Source organism: Sebastes fasciatus, chromosome 19 (genome assembly GCF_043250625.1).
Source record: "Sebastes fasciatus isolate fSebFas1 chromosome 19, fSebFas1.pri, whole genome shotgun sequence".
Classification (NCBI taxonomy): Eukaryota; Metazoa; Chordata; class Actinopteri; order Perciformes; family Sebastidae; genus Sebastes; species Sebastes fasciatus.
The window spans coordinates 7,189,205-7,210,099 of NC_133813.1; the positions used below are offsets into that span (position 1 = coordinate 7,189,205).

Below are 20,895 nucleotides of genomic sequence, written 5' to 3' on the forward strand. Positions count from 1 at the left end.
TTAGCATAGAATTATTAAATAATGTTTATAATAAGGTAATTTTAGATACATTTTGAGGTAAATATTGGGGTAATTCGGCAGGACTTCCAAAGAAATTTCAAATAAGTTACTTGCTAGTTATCACCTAATTACCATGAAATTTGCGGACCTGTAAAATTAAGTGTTACTGCAGTCAGAGCAAAACAATACATCAGCTGTCAACAGTTTTCAAAAAAAGTTAAGTTTAAGTTAAGTTTTCTGCACTCACCAATGTCGACAGATTTGGATGGCAAATCGTCATTATATTCACACATCCTCCTTTAACTGATGGCACGTTGGCCTAAATCCACCGGTCGTCCGGTGTGAACCAATCAGCCTCCGGCCTCGTGTTAACCCGTGCAGTCCAGTGAATCCAGGCCAGGTTTTAGACACTGTCTCATTAGTGTCTTCAGCAGCTTTAGTGGCTCCTTTGTAGCATGGAGCTTAGCAGTCAGACATCCATCACTTAGCCTGTTAGGGACTTGTTACCCTCCACCCCTCCCTAAACACCAGCTGTGCCTGACACCCCACGGCCTACCAGACAGATTTGCACCCATGAACTTTGCGTCACCTACAGTGAACTGGCACATGATTCGGATATTGTGCATTCGGGAACACTCAAACTCTTGACGGCCATTCAGCCTGAAAATGGCACTAGGTTAAAAACCACAAGGGTCTCTGTTGGTGTGTTGCTTCAGGGATCAGTGAGAAGATGAAACACAAAAAGTGAAGTTTGTGTAATGCTGTAGATCCATGACACCAGAACGCTGCTCAGCAGCTTATAGTAATATGAGACTGGATCTTACAACTCTGGAAAGTTGTTATCAACAATCATTGTATCCTCTGTATCAGTGATCATGAGGAAAACAGTACGGTGTTCATGTTAAAGTTATCTGCCAGGAATGTGTGCTTGCACATATTTGATTGGCCTACTCAGTGTGTTGCATTTTGATCTCACACTTTTTTATTGATTATTATTATTAAATTTTTATTTTTTTGCTGCGTTTATTACATAAGTATTAACTGTTAATATTGTAGCACTTTCATCCCCACCCTTTGGCCCACCGAAAAAAATACATTACTGGTATTTATTATTATTACTTATTTTTTTATTTATTTTTTCCCCCTAATCTCATGTAACTTAACCCATGGCAAAGTAAGCTTTTAAGTGTATGTATGTCTGAGAAGTGTGCGTGTCTGTGAAGCCAAAGACAAATTTCCATGCAAGTGGACAATAAAGATGTCTTTTCTATATGATGGCCATCCTCATGCTCTTTTATGTCTCATAAATTGTTGCAGCAGTTCTTGGGTTGAACCATTTGTTACACAGATTTGGTGCTAAATTTAACCATTTTTTTACCACTCGAGAACTGATAAAAATTATCATTAATCCCTCCAGCATACCACATTAAGACACCAAGACCTTGAGGAACACCATAGAAAAAGCCATGCTGTGATTTGGTATCAAAAACTTTTGGACATTTGGAGATTTCTGAAAGAATTGCATTTTTCGGCATTTGGATGGCGAGCACTCCTGATGTGTAAACTGCTCAGAAACCCCCTTATTGTCAATCTAGCCAGGAAAGCCATCCATCCTCTGAATAATTGGATCCACAAGAGTCTCAGCTTTACAGTGATACCCAATTTATGTAATTCCAAGACTGTTTAGGGACCCCAGTATGCAGAAATATTCAAATATATCATTTCAGAATAGGCGAAAATAAAACATTTATACTGCATGAAAAAAACTGCATGTGATTATCATAAAGTGGGCATGTCTGTAAAGGGGAGACTCGTGGGTACCCATAGAACCCATTTTCATCCACATATCTTGAGGTCAGAGGTCAAGGGAGCCCTTTGAAAATGGCCATGCCAGTTTTTCCTCGATAAAATTTAGCCCAACTTTGGAGCGTTATTTAGCATTACCTTCCCGACATGGTAGCATGACAAGGTTGGAAGCAATTCTTTAGGTTTTCTAGTTTCATATGATATCTGTAGCTTGAACCTACTAGAGCCTCCGAAAGACAGTAAAGTCAGTCGTCTAAGAGGGTTAGAGTGTCTCTGTAACTCACACCCAGATGACGGTGCAAAAACTTAACCCCACATGACCTGTCCCATGAAGACAAGTTAAGCTAGTACATGATACAACCATAGACGGCCCACAGCCCTACAGGTTCATCCCTGCAGATGTGCTTTATCACTGACCAACTTCCAGTTAAGTGATCAAATGTACCGGAATTCCATCAAATGAACACATTAAGTCAAACTGAAACCTTTCGTCGGATGTTCTTCCAGTTAATAAAATCAAATGAATGCAAGCTGTGCAAAAATACAGAATGATAAATGTTAAACACAGAGGGAATAGACTACTGCAGCAGATCTGCTGTTCTGTCCTTGAGAGCTTCCTAATCAGTAACAGATACTGACGGAGCGGTAAACCACAACAGGAGTGAGTAATATAAATAACAAGTGTTTTTTAACGGCATCCATTAGTCATCCATTATGTCAAGTGAAACACAACGCTCCTTGCAACTTTGAGGTCATAAGCTATGTCACCCGGATCAATCTACTTTTTGGTGTCAGCGTTCTGAACAAGTTTCCTGTTTAACATGAAGAGCTGATCAGGACATGACACTCTGTGCCAGGACAGCACAGACATGACTTATGACTGTGTAAGACTCATGTTTTTTCCTACTTCAGTGGACAAACTGACCCCCTAAATCTAATCATAGTTCAATGATGAATCATGCAGTGTTTAGGTGTGACTTCCAGCTTTTCAACTTCTGAACTTTAAACTATGAGTTATAGATAGGATGAACTCAACTGTATGGCCTCTCTTTAAATGTACTCAGAAACTGTTATTGTTGCATATCAGGAATTTGAAAAATTCCACAACAGCCACCGTGTTTTTCCAGTTTTAAAACCAGAAGCAAAGTTGTATTCATTCACTCAGGTGGTAAATAGGGGCCCATCAGCCCATAGCAGCTTAACCTTCTGAGACCCGTGGTGATCCCGACCGACTTTTTCTGTCTTTCAGAGGCTGTACCAGGCTCAGATTTAGAGCTAGAGAAAGGCACTGGAATCATAAGAAACTAGAAAAACCTAAGGAATCCAAATACCAAATGTCATTCTAGTTTGTCAGGAAGGAGGCTAAATAACGCTCCAAAGTTAGGTTAAATTTTGGCAAGGGAAAAACTGACATGGCCAATTTCAGAGGGGTTCCTTGACCCCTGACCTTAAAGGTCCCATATCGTAAAAGATGAGATTTTCAGGTCTTTTATATTATAAAGCAGGTTTATAAATACTGTTAAACTATCAAAACGCTCAATATACGGAGAAATACACACAGCCAGTATTCAGAAATTGTGCGTTTGAAACAAGCCGTTAGGATTTCTGTCCATTTGTGATGTCACAAATATACATTATTTAGAACATTATGCGGTTTTAAACCTAAACATTCTATATCTGTCCCAGTTTATTTCCTGTTGGAGTGTATGTAAATAACATCAGCTGACAGGAAGTAAACATGGACCCAAACTGTTGCCTAGCAACGAAATTCTGTTGCAATTCCGTTGAATTGCGCTAAATCGGAGCGTTTCAGACAGAGGGTGAATACAGGTATATTCAGGCAGACAGTATGAGGAAAATAAAGTTGTTTTTTTAACATTACAGCATGTAAACATATTCTAGTAGAAACACAAAATACAAGTATGAAATTGAAAATGAGCACGATATGGGACCTTTAAGATACGTGAATGAAATGGGTTCTCTGGGTACCCACGAGTCTCCCCTTTACAGACATGCCCACTCTATGATAATCACATGCAGTTTGGGGCAAAAGCCATGCAGTTGTTTGCAAGACCCCCTGTACCCCTCTAAAAAAAGACATGTCTATGTGGTTCTCAGAGGATTAATCTGACCGTTGGTATCGGAAGGGTTCCTGTTGATGTCTGAGTGAAGGAGGGAACTGTCAATCATCTATTATACCGCACAGCTTATCGGAATGACTTTTGGCCCAAAAAGAATGCCAACTGCAGCCCAGTGAGAAGGTGAAAGTTGTTGAGATTGCTTCGCCAGGTTGTAGATCCTTGACACAAAGAGGTGTTGGGAAGGTTGCCAGAGCGGTTACCCACTTCACTGGAATTCCAGTGTTGGCCATTAGATTTGGACACAAGCCCAGAAATGTGAATTCTTCGGGAAACAAAAGATTTAGTTCAAAGAATACCTAACCGGGCCTAAGCCTTGGCATCATATAAAGCTTCAGGAGATGAATATGAAACTCCTAACATTTCTGGTGCAAGGGCGCTGGAACTGATGTACTGTGTGACAAACTATTCAGATTATAGTTTAAATCAGTCTAATCTGTAAGGTTCAGTTTGAATTGTGGAAAATGTTGCTCTTGGATTTTGATAAAAACATGTAGAGGTGTGGAGTTTAAAAGGCATGTGGGCGTTTACCAGGCAGGAAGGGTCTAGTGAAAAAACACTATTAGGTTACATTGTCGGAGTGTTTTTATGCCTCCACACCAGCGACAGCCGTGGCCGGAGGCATTACGTTTACGTGTTGTCCATCCATCCGTCCCATTGTCCGTGTATTTATGCTGTTGTTACTATGGCTATGGCACACGAAAGACAATAGTTATTATTAATTTACTGTTAAAATTAAAATGATTTCAGCTGAAATTACTTTGTTGTCCTCTTTTTATATTGGCCCATTTTACCTGAACATTGTGTCGTAGCTCAAAAGGGAACCTGCTGATATATAGCGGATGACCCCAAGAGCTACTATGGAAGAGTTCAGTCTTATTGTTTATTTATTTATTTATTTATTTATTTATTTATTTATTTATGCATTTATTTATGCATTTATTTATGCATTTATTTATGCATTTATCTATTTATGCATTTATTTATTTATGCATTTCTTTTTTTGTTCCTTTAATTATTTTCTACCCTCTTTTATTTTTGTTATTATATAATTTTTTATAATTTAAGTTATCTTTCCTATCCAATTGTGCCTAGTATGTTAGACGTATTGAGTTTAGATTACAATGCCTTAATGTTTGTAAATGAATTATCTTCAATAAAAAAAAAAAAAATAAAAAAAAAAAAATATATATATATATTTATATATATATATTTATATATATATTTATATATATAAATAAATATATAAATAAATACATATAAATATAAATATATAACATATATAGCGGAACCACTGAGAGAGCCAGGCGGAAGCGCACATATTTCACACCGGTCCATATTGTGCGCGACACCGGAAGCTAGTACTTGATGATATATAGCTTCGAAGCCCGCAGCTTTGTCTTACAGACATGAAGAGAAAAATACCAAGGCAACTGTCAGCTACAAAACAAACATAAAATCATATATATGTGTAGCAAATACATATAGTAGTGATACTTTACTCAATATGTTGAATATGTCGACTTCTTGCGCATTATTGCCAGAAAGACAGTTTGCTAAATACTCTGACTGCGCTCCTGTAAGAGAAAACTGAGGGTGAAATTAACCCTGCCTTACACAGATAGCGTTTCCATTATCGTTTTCATGCTGTCAGAGCAGAAGCTGCTGTCTTTCTACACACTACTACAACCTACAAACCCCCTGCTTTGGATACGAAACGACTCCTTTAGAAACACTATGTAATTCTCTATTAGCAGAATGAAGTCTTCTCATCATGGTGGTTCGCTTTGGTTCGCTACGAGGCGAGTTTGACTGAGACAATCCTCTTCAACTTGCTCTGCTGACAGGTTAGCTTGTTAGCTTCCGACCTGCTAACTTCCACAGCTATGTGAACTCACTACAGACAGACAAGAAACTCCTGCAACTCTCAGGTTGGTGCTCATTAACGAGTTTAAATGTGACTTTATTTACCAGCAGCAGCAGATAAGTGTTCATTTGGCTGCTTGGATGTTAACCATATGCTATTAAACTGTAGTAGTAGTGTTACTTAGCTAACATAACTAGCCAGGTGAGCTAACTTAAGACTTACAGTTACCTGTAAAAGTGATTTACCTGACATCATTGGCAGCAGTTTACTAAACCAGTATATGTATTATACAACAAGTCTTCACACATATTCCCTCTGGCTTATGAAACTGTGTGATAAAGGTACATTACTTAGCTGAAGGTTAATGAATGCTTATGTTGTTTCACCAGTTGTGTATTAAATTGCAATTAAATGTAACAGAGGAAAAACACCAGTATCCAGTACATGTTTGGCAATTAACAGATGATATTAATGATATTCAAAATTGTTATTTATCAAATGTATGTCATCATCGAATCCACTAATTATGACTTAGGATGTTGGTGTTTTGCTTTCTGTAAATAGTTGTCATTCAAGGTGGTTCACATACTGATAGAACTGATACTTAACTACAGTTGCAAAATATTTATCCACTGAAGTAGTCAATACTTCTTGCATAACATAACTAGCCAGGTAAGCTAACTTAAGACTGAATGCATTATCAGATACAGTTGCCTGTAAAAGTGATTTACCTGACATGATTGGCAGCAGTTTACTAAATTTATTGATGTTATTTTATCACAAAACCATAAGTCATTATATCTATTATACAACAAGTCTTCACACATGTTCTCTCTGGCTGCATTTCTGGCTTATGAAACTCTTACATATTGGTCAGTGTGATAAATCCATAAAGCCATAATAAGTACAATACTTAGCTAAAGGTTAATGAATGCTTATTTTGTTTCACCAGTTGTGTATTAAATTGCAATTAAATGTAACAGAGGAAAAACACCAGCATCCAGCAAATGTTTGTCTATTTGACTTGATAGATGATTTATTTATGAGATTTCTGTGATGGTCAAATCCATTAATTATGACTTTTGCAATCTTCATTTTCACATTATGATGTTGGTGTTTTGCTTTCTGTAAATAGTTCAATAACTCAAGGTGGTTCACATACTGATAGTACTCATGGAGCTGCTGCTTAACTACAGTTGCAAGATATTTGCCCACTGAAATAGTCAATACTTCTTGCAACATATTGCATATATATATTATTCATTGTTATGTAATGAAACTGGCATTTAAACAACACATTTACAAACTTACAGACAAGTTTTGTTTTTTGTTTCATCTCCTTAGACTGAATGCACAAGCAGGTACAGTTACCTGTAAAAGTAAATTACCTGACATGATTGGCAGCAGTTTACTTCACATTTACAAGCATTAGGGGTAAGCCCACCACCTCCGGGCACTGGTACAGAACACTGAGGTGCAACAGGGCTCGCTTTGGGAAAAGCCTGATACCTGCAGTCATAACCGCCTTAAACAACAGACGTCGCTGAATAGGCCTGAGTGTGTACTGCTGTCTGTCATTTTCTGTTGTTGTCACTGTTATATTGCTGTTACTGTGTTACTTTGTGCTGTTGTATGTATTGGTGTCCGACAAGTACAGTGCTGTGAAAAAGAATTTCCCCTTGTGGGACAATAAAGTCTAAAGTCAAAGTCAAGCCCTTATATCATGTAACCTAAAAGCTAGACTTGGTAATCTTCTTCAAAAACATTTTTTTGTTATATTTGTTGAAATGTCCATTACATCCTGACAACAGCAATACATAAATCAAATGCTCAAAAAAATGCATCAAAAAAATCTGGTATCTGTGGCTGTCGCAGGAGTGTAATAAGCCCATCCAATCTTTTCATTCAGCCCGAATATTCTTAATATAATATTTCTTAATATAAGGAAAACCTATCTGCCATGGTGGCAGGTGACCTGAAATCTTGACCTGCCACAGCCAACATTTACCCTGTTATTTGGCAGGTGGCAGGTGCTAATTTCATTCCCCGCCCTCAAGTTATCCCAAACACATTATGTATCAGATTCCTACTCAGTGGCTGCTGGAGATACTCGTGTCATCTTGTGTATGAATGATGTGCTGACGTCAGGCTCTGCATTGTTCTTGTAGGTGTTGCAGGTCGCTCTCATGTGCCCATGGAGAAAGCAGCCTTTGAGGGGTGGCTGGAAACAGTCTCGACCTCTTTCCTTACTCTGAATGACCAGCAGCGCAACCAGTCCCTGGACCACCTCATTTCTTTAAGTGGTGCTGTCCAACTCCGTCATCTGTCTAATGGACTGGAGACACTGCTCAAGCGTGACTTCCTGCGCCTCCTTCCCCTGGAGCTGGGCTTTTACCTGCTCCACTGGCTGGATCCTGAGACCCTGCTCACCTGCTGCCTCGTCTGCAAAGGGTGGAATAAGGTGAATATCGTGCTTCCTGACACCTGGTAATGCAGTCATGGGGTGCTTTAATAATCATTTGTCTTAAAAAGATTCTGTTTTAAATTACTTGTCATTCACCGTTGTAAGTGTTTAAAGTGTTCAAACATTCCAACAAGCGTTCGTCTCATTGCAGGTGATCAACTCGTGTACGGAGGTGTGGCAGGGTGTGTGTCGGGAGCTGGGCTGGAGGATCGATGAGTCCATTCAGGAAGCGCCACACTGGAAGGGGGTCTACCTGAAGGCTAAACTACGTATGGTGCAGCTGCAGGATCAGGATGCCTTTGAGACATCGTCCCTCATTGGCCACAGTGCTCGAGTATACGCCCTCTACTATAAGGACGGCCTCCTCTGCACAGGTACTGTACATTCTGGTTTATTTCCAGTTACGCAAATGCTGGGTTAAAATCAGCCTCGGGTTATATAGAGTCTTGGAAACTATGACCATAGGTTTGAATCAACACAAGATGATAACATATGCATCCCTCGAACACTTTGTCAATCTGCTTGGACCACGATCATTGCTGCTTGTAGCTATATACTTATTTTGCTGTGTTCGTGGGCGTCAGCTAAGTGCCTTTACCACAAAATTTTAAGTCCTGAAAATGTAAAGGAATGTCAGCTAATACACACTGAGCTGAGCGTAGGTTTGACAAACGTCCCCGTGTCGGTCTGGATGGGATGTTATAGAGGCGTGTCAGTCAGAGCTCGCAGCAATAACACAGATGTCCTCTTGTTTTTTCAGGATCTGATGACCTCTCTGCCAAGTTATGGGACGTGCGCACCGGGCAGTGCATTTACGGAATTCAGACACACACCTGCGCCGCGGTGAAATTTGATGAGCAGAAGCTGGTGACTGGGTCCTTTGACAACACCATTGCATGCTGGGAGTGGAGCACAGGAGCTAAAATCCAGCAGTTCCGCGGCCACACAGGAGCAGGTTGGTTTACATGTTCAGCAAATATTTGTTCTGGGCTATTCAGTGTAATAAGCAGAAGCAGGCACAACTTTATTTAAAAAGCACGTTTCATTGCAGTGTACAGTGTTCAAGTATGTTTAAAAAAAACTTCTGTAAACTGGAAAAGCAGAATTTGTGGGTGTGTGATGCAACTTCTAAATGTGCAATCGATTTTGTTTTTGTAAACAACCATTTCCCAATATTTGAAATACATAAATTCGTTTGACATGATGACCTTTTGATGAGTATTCCTTTTTCTGCAACTGATTTTTAAAAAGCCATTTGAGCCTGGAAACATTTTGTTTCTCTTCTCAGTCTTCAGTGTGGACTACCACGATGAGCTGGACGTGCTGGTCAGCGGCTCTGCAGACTTCTCCGTGAAGGTTTGGGCTTTGTCTGCTGGCGCCTGTCTCAACACTCTGACTGGACACACCGAGTGGGTCACCAAGGTCAGCTCATCCAACCTCGTCAAGCTTTAATTTAAGGAAATTAGTTTTATGTTATTCATGCATAAATTAATTGACCCATTGTACACATTTTTTTTAGCGTAATGTCATAAAATATGACGACAGACATTCAAAGCTTCATTCGAACTGACACAATCGGAGTTCAACCATGAAATGCTTGCGGTGTTTTGAAATCTTGTGTTGTTATCTCCCATCAGGTGCTTCTACAGAAAAGTGAAGTAGAATCTATGATGCACAGTCCTGGTGATCTGATCCTCTTAAGTGTTGACAAGTATGAAATTAAGGTAAGGCTCCTCGTCTCCAGACATTTCTTGTGTTTTCACTTGGAGAGTAAAGAAATGTTTATCATTGTGTTGGTGGCATTCTCATGTGTAAGTAAAGTAAACACTGTGTTCCCTCTGCAGGTCTGGCCTTTAGGGAGAGAAATCAACTGCAAGTGTTTGAAGACGCTGTCGGTGTCGGAGGACCGCAGCATCAGCCTTCAGCCTCGCCTGCAGTTTGACGGACGCTACATCGTCTGCAGCTCTGACCTCGGGGTTTATCAGTGGGACTTTGCCAGCTTTGACGTTCTCAGGTAAAACAGTACACATGACAAAACACGCTCTGTAGCAAAAAAGTACGTAACTAATAAATTAAAACAGCATAACAATATAACCAGACACTATTATTTATGATGATAATTAATAACAAATATAGAATACAAAATAGTTTGACAAGTGACAAAGGATTTTTTGTAATAACAATTTAATATAGCCTTTTCTCCTTAGCCAATGTCTCACACAGCACCTTATTTAATACATAAAAATGATATTGAAAACTATACATGCAATACTTTGGCAGAAAAAGGGAAGATTCACAATCATTTTTCAATGTAACATAAGATTTTTTTTTATTACTAATTAATAATTATGGCATCACAAAAAACAGTGAGACCACAAAATATATTAATTTGTGACCTTTTATTACCTTTATTAATTTAACAGCACTTGAGTTGTAACATTTGAGTACTATGGGGTGAAAAGACTGAAATTCCAAATTTTTCATCAATTTCGCCATTGTTATAAGACGACATGATCACACTCCTTCCAGTGCTCTTAATCCAGCTTGTTTTCATCTTCCCAGGGTGATAAAAACCCAGGACCCAGCGAACCTGTCTCTGCTCAGCTACGGCGAGGTGTTTGCGCTCCTTTTCGACAACCACTTCCTGTATGTGATGGACCTGAGGACAGAGAACATCTCGGGCCGCTGGCCTCTACCGGCCTACAGAAAATCCAAACGAGGATCCAGCTTCCTGGCCGGTGTGACGTCCTGGCTCAACGGCCTGGACGGGGACAATGACTCTGGACTGGTGTTCGCCACCAGCATGCCCGACCATAGCATTCACTTAGTACTGTGGAAGGAGAATGGATAGAAGCAAACAAGGACTCCAATCCCCCCCCACCCTTCCCCCTCCAAGACTGCTAGGATATGAGCCGCCATCATTTGTGCTCTGGAATATATGAACCGTAACAGCCAACATAGACCATGCATGGACCAAAGCATTTTGTTTTTATCCGTTTCGTCCTCAGCATACAGTCCTCCTCCTCCTCTAGACACAAACCTGAACATTCACAGTTGGAAAATGGACGGCAAACTAAGAAAGATGATGAAGCTATTACCGACGTGCTCCACTCAACACTCGCTCCGGATTTCTGCGGAAACTCGTAAACCTCTCGTCGGTCTTCTGATCTTGGACAAAGGAATTTGTTTTGAAAGCCAAGATACATCAGCGACAACTAAAAAAAGGTTCCAAAATAAACAATAGAAAATTCTCCTGTAATAAATTTTAACGTTGAAGTGTAAATGTTTTTTGGCAAATTTGCTCTTTGATCGGTTTAGCATTGTGCAGTGAGATTATTTGTAGCCAACCTATAATCCATAGTCTTGTAATTGGGTGCCAATTTTGGACTCTAACCCTTTTCTTATCAGGATAAGTCAAATGTGCTTTAGCTAGAACATGGCCAACGCCGAGCCGGTCACTGAGCAGATTTGCCGAAACATTGTTTTCATTGAAGAAAAGCTGCGTTGCCTTAAACACAGTTGCTGTAAATAATGGAGAACATTTCCTTTGACATCAGTTTTTTATGACCTCAAGGGAGATATTCCTCAACGTTGTTACAGATCATCCCCAGGGAAAGTTGTATACTGAATCCTGTGTTCATGAGAAGTGGTTTGGTACATTGTCGTGTACCACGTAAAAAACATTGTGAGGTTTCATGTAATTCAACTTGAATATGCTTTTTCTGAGGGACGTCTGGTTTAAGTGTCAGCTTGAGAAAATGTGATGTGCCTTTTTCAGTTCATTAGATGTAACAAAACTAGAATTCCTTGATAACTCCGGCACACTGCAGTAAGGCGATGACTGCATTGTAAATCTTACTTTTATGTTTTTCATATTTACTGTGCTCTAACAGTCTAAGATGTCTGTAATTTTATAGTTATGTACCTGACATGACTCGCTCAGTGAATTGCTTTTATGAATCATTGACTGTGTAAAAACATCAGGTTTATTTTTCTAAAAGGCCTCAATGCATTGCGAGAGCTGAGGAAGTGACTTGGCAAAGCAGTTGGTTTTCTGTGCAAAATGACTATTTTAGGCTTCAAACAAAGATTTGAATGGATGATTTTTTTCCCTGGCATAACAAGAGAAACTAAAACAGTTCCTCGTTCTGTGCGTCAGTTTAAACATCATCTCTCAATTTGGTTTTCTGCTTCTTCAAAACACAACTTTGACTATCAGTTAATGCTTTTTCCCCCCAGAGGTTTCATTGATGTCTTCCTTTGCATTCGGCAGGCCACAGGTAACAACACAAATTGAAGTGTATTCATGTGCACCAAACCTCATTTATGACAGATTAGTTTTTCTTGTATACAGACTATAACCTGTTTCTCACATGGATACTTGTACACAGGAGATGTACAGACTGTTCGTGGGTTAGGTTTTTCAAATCTAATTAAAACACCACCAATATATTGTATTCTGTACTGTTGTCTGACAATTGCACCACATTATATCCTCCCGGCAGCACTCAGTTAAAACTGAACATACAGTAATATGATTTGTATATAAAGTGAGAAATTAAAATGGGCCATTTGAAATGGTGACATAAAAAGTTTTTGTTGATGTATCAGAGTTAATTGTATTCACAGTTAATTGCGTTCAAGCACCACACAGTGTTATTATTTCACAAAAATCTTCTATTGCACTGTCATAGCTCTTTGGTCACCAACCTACAATCAGCTTCAATATTGCAGTCCTTCGAATAAATAAAAGTAGCAAATGCAACCTAGTTGTGTCTGTGTATTTGGTCACGCCACCGTTTTAAAACATGAGTCAGCATGTTCCTGATGAATCATGTTTTCAGCCACGCTAGCAGCAGCTTTAAGGATGTGCAACGTGGGTCCAAATACCGTAATGTGTGTCCTAATGCTAATTAACAAATGTTAGCACGACACAGTACAACCTCGCATGGCTGTAAATTTTCTTGTTAAAACATATCCGTTATAAGACTCTGGACCTTTGGTCTGCTGCCTGACTTATCTGAGGAAAAGATGAAGCAGGCAATAAAAAATATTTGGGGGTATTTTCAGTTTTCTTTAATCCATGGCAAACCGATGTGGTAACACTTTCTATGACGCCTATGTCTATAATGCATTATAAACATGCTTATAATACATTATAATCTGGTTATAGTATGTCAAAATATAGGATGTCGGGCGCCTGGTTAGCTCAGTTGGTAGAGCGGGCGCCCATATAACAAGGCTCAGTCCTAACCGCGGTGGCCCGGGTTCAAATCCAGCCTGTGGCCCTTTCCGCATGTCATCCACTCTCTCTCTCCCCCTTTCCAAGACTCTAGCCACTGTCCTGTCAATAAAAAAAAAAATGCTAAAAATGCCCCCAAAAAATAACTTAAAAAAAATAAATAAATAGTATGTCGAAAAAAAAGTAATAAAGTCAGTATAGTATGTCAAAATAAGGGATTAAAACAGTCATAGTATAATAGTATGTTGAAAAAATGAAACAAAGTTATATCATGTCGAATAAAGTGATAAAAAGGTTATATAGTATGTCAAAAAAAAGTCATATTAACGGTATACTATACTATGACTTTCTTTTATAACTTTCTTCGACATACTATACTATGACTTTTTTTTTCAATGACATTTTTTCGACATACTACAATATGACTTTTCATGAAATTTTTAAACATACATAATGACTATTTTTTCGACATATGACTTTCATGAAATTTTTCGACATACATAATTGTGACTGTTTTTCATGACATTTTTCGACATACTATACTATGACTTTTTTTTTATGAAATTCTTTCGACAATATGACTTTTTTTCATGGTGAAATTATTTGACATACTATACTATGACTTTTTTTCATGAACTTTTTCAACTTACATAATTATTACTTTTTTTCACGAAATTTGTCAACTTACATAATTATTACTTTTTTTCACGAAATTTGTCAACTTGCATAATTAAGACTTTTTCATGAAATTTGTCAATTTACATAATTATGACTTTTTTCACGAAATTTGTCAACTTACATAATTATGACTTTTTTTACGAAATTTGTCAACTTATATAATGACTTTTTTCATGAAATTTGACACCTTACATTATGACTTTTTTCATGAAATTTGTCAACTTACATAATTATGACTTTTTTCACGAAATTTGTCAACTTACATAATTCTGACTTTTTTCACGAAATTTGTCAACTTACATAATTCTGACTTTTTTCACGAAATTTGTCAACTTACATAATTATGACTTTTTTCACGAAATTTGTCAACTTACATAATTATGACTTTTTTTCATGAAATTTGTCAACTTACATAATTATGACTTTTTTCACGAAATTTGTCAACTTACATAATTCTGACTTTTTTTACGAAATTTGTCAACTTACATAATGACTTTTTTCATGAAATTTGACACCTTACATAATTATGACTTTTTTCACGAAATTTGTCAACTTACATAATTATGACTTTTTTTCATGAAATTTGTCAATTTACATAATTATGACTTTTTCATGAAATTTTTCAATTTACATAATTAGGACTTTTTTTCTGTGAAATTTTTCAACTTACATAATTCTGACTTTTTTCACGAAATTTGTCAACTTACATAATTCTGACTTTTTTCGGTGAAATTTGTCAACTTACATAATTATGACTTTTTTTCACGAAATTTGTCAACTTACATAATGACTTTTTTTCATGACATTTTTCAACTTACATTATGACTTTTTTCACGAAATTTGTCAACTTCCATAATGACTATTTTTCAACTTACATAATTATGACTTTTTTCACGAAATTTGTCAACTTACATAATTCTGACTTTTCACAAAATTTGTCAACTTAAATAATTATGACTTTTTCATGAAATTTTTCAACTTACATAATTATGACTTTTTTCACGAAATTTGTCAACTTACATAATTATGACTTTTTTTCACGAAATTTGTCAACTTACATAATTCTGACTTTTTTCACGAAATTTGTCAACTTACATAATTCTGACTTTTTTTCACGAAATTTGTCAACTTACATAATTCTGACTTTTTTTCACGAAATTTGTCAACTTACATAATTCTGACTTTTTCATGAAATTTTTCAACTTACATAATTATGACTTTTTTCACGAAATTTGTCAACTTACATAATTATGACTTTTTTCATGAAATTTTTCAACTTAGTGGTAGTATAGTTTGTCAAAAACAGTAGTAAAAAAAGTCGTAGTATAGTATGTCGAAAAAAGTGTTAAAAATAATTAATTATATACTATTATTAAAAAAGTCCTTTTATAGTATGTCGAAAAAAGTAATTAAAAAGTCATTATAATTTGTCAAAAAAAGTGATAAAAAAGTGATAGTATAGTGCGCATAGAAGTGGAAAAAAAGTCATAGTATAGTATGTTGAAAAAAGTGGTAAAAAAGTTGAAAAAAAAAAGATTTAATAATCTATGCCTAAATTAGATTATTATTGCCTTGTTTGGGAGTATTAATTGCCTGGACCATAGCACTTCTAGCTGGTATGCACATTAAAACACCAGGATCCAAGAGCCATTTAACTATTTATTCAGAGAGGATAATGGGTGGAGGTTAAAGGATGGATAATGGCTGACGATATTGATGATTTTTCTGCACAATAAACAAACAAAATCAATATATTGTCATGTTTACCACAATTACTAATCATAAAGAAGGGGTACATAAATTATCTTACGTTATTAATGCATCGACTTCTTGATGAAATGCTTTCACATTCTCCATCCGGAACCTAATTTTAACAAAATCAAGTCAATACAAATTAATCAAATATACACTCACTTTCTTCTAAAATTAACAGATTGCCTTACTTACTAGGTCAGACTTTAGCTCACAGGTAAGTGGCCTAGATCACACAGCTCCAAAACAATCCCATGATCATGAAAACAAATTGTCAAAAAATCATTGTGAACAAACTTACTGGGGTGGCAACATGGTGTCAAACAGAAGGGATTTGTACAAACAATTTGCTGGTGTGGCAGCATGGTCTGAGACAAAATGGATCTGAACAGAACACACCCAGCCTTATATAACCTCCCCTTCTATAGACTCCTCCTCCTGATGATGAAGAGGAATATACCCCCACTACCTGGGCTCACAGGATTGACTGCAGGCTTGAGATTTTGAACTAAGTCAAGTGATAAAAAAAAGTCATAATATAATATGTCGTAAAAAGTCATATTATAGTATGTCGAAAAAAGTGATAAAAAGTCAAAGTATAATATGTCGAAAAAAGTTATAATGTAGTGTGTCATAAAAAGTGATAAAAAGGTCATATTATAGCATGTCGGAAAAAAGTGACAAAATAGTCATAGTATAATATGTCGAAAAAAGTCATAGTGTAGTATGTCATAAAAAGTGATAAAACAAGTCATAGTATAGTAAATTGAAAAAATGCATAAATTAGTGTATGTTGAAAAAAGTGATAAAAAAGTGATAGTTTTGTATGTTGAAAAAAGTGAGTTTTATTGCTACTATTATACTTGGGCTATGCATCTTCTATAGTAGGCCTATAATAACCCAATAATATTCACACTGGAACATAATAGGGTTAATGTGGTGCGTTATATGTATATATATATATATAATGTATATGGTGTTAACAGTTAATAGTGCTTTCCTGTCTCAATAGTGTAGTGGTCTGTTTACAACGACTGCAGTACAGATGCATTACAGAAGCATCATCAAGTCAGCACCTTTCTGTACATACATTTTTATTCCCAATTCAATGTCCGAAGCTGAAAAATACAGAAACACATAGCAATGCCGTGGTAAGAAATAACTGCAAAATAATCACAGACAGATAATCCCAACCCAGTGGTCATCTTTTTCACAGTTACAATACTAGAAAGTTTGGGCACAAAAATACATGCAATGTCCCATTGAACACAACCCACTCTTCCTCAGTGGAACTGGATACAAAACAGAAATATGTTTAGATCCGACATATACAAATGTCAAAACAACTGAAAGAAAGGAGTAAAGCAATACTTGCTGAAATAAACTGGAATGTGATGTAATCATGTACAAATTGATGCTAGCGTACACTATACAGTATTTGGATCAAATACATTTGGTTCGTAGAAAAAACACTGCTGCTGATGAGGGAGCGTATTCTAACTGTGGGATCTAAACTAACGACGGCTGCAATTTGGAAAGCTCACTGACACGCTGACATGTTGATGGAATGTTTATAATTATTTGGGGAAACAAATAATACACATAGCATATAGCTACAGTTCACTTGAATAACGTAGCAGGCAGACTGCTGTTCGAATTAAGCACATGAACAGTATGTCAGATACTACGAAGTAAGGTCAGCAGTAGACTGAACCACAACAATGGCAGAAAGCTTTAAAGAGAAATGAAAAGAGCTTGCCGCCTTTTTCTGGTATTATTTTAATATTTAATATATTCTTAATGCGGAGTGTCATCATGTTGTTTTTTCAGAAGATATCAAGAAGATATTCTGGCATTGGCCAGGGTTGATTTGGCCCTGATCTACACCCTAGTTGATACACTTTTTAATGCCTCATTAGGGTTGGCTGATATGACAATAAATAAACATACGTTCTGAAATCTGAACTTAACATTCCGGAATTGTAACGTAACACGTTCTAAAATCCGAACTAATCATTCCGGAATTAACATATTTATTTATGTAAAACAGATTATATAAATGTGTCAACTGTCTGAGATGTTGCCATACTATTTCTCCCTTTAATGACCCCAAAATAAAAACAACAACATATTTGTCCTCTTACCTATAGTGCTACTTATCACTCTAGATTGTTTTGGTGTGAGTTGCCGAGTGTTGTCGATATCGGCCGCAGAGATGTCTGCCTTCCCTCCAATATAATGGAACTACATGGGACTTGGCTTGTGGCGCTCAAAGCCCCAAAAAATATATTTGAAAAACTACACCCGTCAACCGTATCACTACCTCCAATCACATACACCCGTTCGCCCACTGAGATTTGCATAAACGTAGCCAGCCAATCAGGACGTGTCTACCGATTATGTGTAGTATATAAGGCGGCGTCCAGCGCTGCCTGACATCCATTTCATTTGTTGTCCTCGTTTTCAGCTATATGTTTATTTATATCTCCCTGAAAATAGTTCTTGGAACTGTAAGTACAAGAGAGCAACTTATAACCGGAGTCAAATCCCTTGTGTCCACATACTGGGTCAATAAGGCTGATTCTGATTAATGAGCAGCAGAGTGGTGCTACGCATGCTTTCCCCTGGGTTTCGCCTCTCAGGTTACACACAGCCTGCAGCAGCACCTGCAGAGTACTCAGGGATGAAAAATGTACTGTCATCCTCTCTGCGTGGTTTTTGGTTAAAACAAAGTTGAATCTATATTTTTAGTATCAGTATCAGGTCTCTATTTAGGAAATTGTATAATAGAACTTACTGTATGGGAAGCATGATAACAATTTCATCAGAATTTTCATATGCTCTTTTCTTTACTTTCCCACTTCTGAAACAGAAGGCTGTATTCAAAACTGCATACTGTACTAGTAGTATGTACGGATTTGGCCAAAATGTAGCATGTAATATGTATGTAGTATGTAGTATGTGAACAAAAGCAAAATCCCCAGTATGCATCAGACCAGTCTACCTCGCCTACTGTATCCCACGAGGCACAGTTTTGGAACGGTACAGGCTACGGTCACAACAACAACAGACAAAAACAACTCATTTTTTTAAACATTTTCGAAACTATTTCATCACTAAATTCACTTCTGAAAGTTTTTGAGGCGAGAAAAGAACTGTGTAAATTTTGAATATTGACAGTTTTACAATATTAGACGGGAAATTGAACATTTGCTCCAACGTTTTCTGAGTTTACGAGCTCCACAAACTGCCGTGACAGCTAACTGTAGCGCCTGCCGGGGTCGCTACCTCGCCAGCCGGGCGGTCACGCTCACAGACCGTTATGAGCTGGCTGGAGGGGCTTTTATTTCCTTGTTGACGGATAGTTTGTTGAAATACCACAACACAAATGTCCATTATAAGTTAATGGGAACCTGTGTTTATCGGCCTTTTTAGAGTTGAAAAGCTCCACAATCGCCCACGGGGGTAGCTCGCTCACCAGCCAGTCAGTGATGCTCACAGAGCGCCTATAGAGCAGCAGAGTGGCGAGGGAAGAAGTGAGAGAACGAGCAGCCTCTGACGGGCAGAGAGACAACATGACCCTTTTTAACATTTCTCTAATATCTGTAGGGAGATCAGTCCACTGTTTAGTTGCTGTAACTGAAAAAGCAGTTTGAGTAAATTTTGTTGAGCAATGATTTATATTTCCCGTCTCTCCTCGTTGATGATCCTGTTTGTCTCACTTCACTATGAGCTGTTAGAATAAATAGTTTAAACCTGCAGTATCTTATAAAGTAAACAAACATGAGTTTGTCCTGTGCTTTAAGAGCTGGTTTTAAGGCTAAATCCTGGTCTAGCATACTGCAAAATACATCGCTTTAACCATTTCATAGTACTGAGGAACGCAGTATGCAGTATGTACTGTATATTGTATACGGCGTTCGTCAGTAGTATGTAGTATGCAGTTTCGAATACAGCCTAAATCTTCACCCTTGGATGTACACATCCTTAAATTAAAACTGTCCGGAGTTGAACCTCATGGTCACTGTTTCAGTACAAAGCCAAATGTCACCATGTTAATACCTTCTGACTGTATATACTGTATGTCTATATACTGGACATGCACAGATGAAATGAATACTGAATGTGACTCTGGTGAAGACATTAAACAAGCGTAGGTTATTACTTCAACATGTTCAACTGTTTCTTTAATTTCTACTGTACGTATTTACTCAAGTTTTACCCTTCAAAGAGCACGTGGAATAAAAAAAAACAAAGTTGAATATACTGTACAGCAACAGCAGAGTGACATGAAAGCAACACGTTTGTTTTCAATCAATGTTAGAAACACCTTTGTTCAGCTGAACTGCAATAATAAAACAGTACAATACTAAATACTGAACAGAAACACAGGCTCAGTCATTCACAGGTGATGAGTGTTAAGAGTGGACATTTTACTGTCTATTTATGGGGGAATACAGAATATTCCCTAGTGGTTAGAGGAAGATTATAGCCATATTTCTGTTACAAAAAGAAGAAATATGCTCTGGTCTTTATTAAAAGGACCATACTAGTGTGTTCAGACGTTTTCACCCAAGGCAGCCATTTATCTCCATCGATTTGAAAGTCAATTAGCAAACCCTTGAAACTTGCTTGAGTTGTGTAAACCATTAAACCAGTAATTCTCAAAGTGGGGTCTTTGGCAATCTGTCAGGGGGTTCGCGAAATACATTGCTATACATGCTGTGTCATTAAAAAGTGCACATCTATAGATGGGGACCATTTGCGCCAATAAAACCAAGCACATTGTGTCCAATAATCCCACCCACGTCACCTTTGGGCCAATAAAAACTCTGAAATGATTGTGACACAAAGCAATAAGTTCATTGTTTTTAAGTTGAAGCACTGAAAGTCAGCTTTAGACTGGTAAATTTAAATGTCTGGATTTATTAGGACTATGCCAGTCTTG

At 37.4% G+C, this 20,895-nt stretch overlaps 1 protein-coding gene and 1 long non-coding RNA gene across 2 annotated transcripts; one reads left to right on the forward strand and one right to left on the reverse strand.

Annotated features, from left to right (window-relative positions):
- The first annotated feature begins 5,559 nt into the window (after nt 1-5,559).
- fbxw2 (F-box and WD repeat domain containing 2) lies at nt 5,560-12,867 on the forward strand. The gene is made up of 8 exons (XM_074617396.1): nt 5,560-5,875; nt 7,980-8,272; nt 8,427-8,649; nt 9,036-9,230; nt 9,564-9,697; nt 9,913-9,999; nt 10,120-10,289; nt 10,838-12,867. Exons 2-8 carry the CDS (start codon nt 8,006-8,008, stop codon nt 11,124-11,126), a joined length of 1,365 nt encoding a protein of 454 aa, XP_074473497.1. The 5' UTR covers nt 5,560-5,875; nt 7,980-8,005; the 3' UTR covers nt 11,127-12,867.
- On the reverse strand, nt 10,966-16,349 carry LOC141757120 (uncharacterized). The gene is made up of 3 exons (XR_012591591.1): nt 16,249-16,349; nt 16,006-16,059; nt 10,966-11,105 (listed from the first exon to the last, which is right to left on the reverse strand). It is a non-coding gene; the product is annotated as an uncharacterized LOC141757120 (long non-coding RNA).
- Between the last annotated feature and the right edge of the window lie 4,546 nt (nt 16,350-20,895).

Excerpts from the sequence above, each read along its gene's own strand:
- fbxw2 (XM_074617396.1), top strand. The coding sequence starts at position 8,006 with ATGGAGAAAGCAGCCTTTGAGGGGTGGCTGGAAACAGTCTCGACCTCT. Across the intron at positions 8,650-9,035 it reads GGACGGCCTCCTCTGCACAG|GATCTGATGACCTCTCTGCC; the intron begins GTACTGTACATT and ends TTGTTTTTTCAG. Across the intron at positions 9,698-9,912 it reads ACACCGAGTGGGTCACCAAG|GTGCTTCTACAGAAAAGTGA; the intron begins GTCAGCTCATCC and ends ATCTCCCATCAG.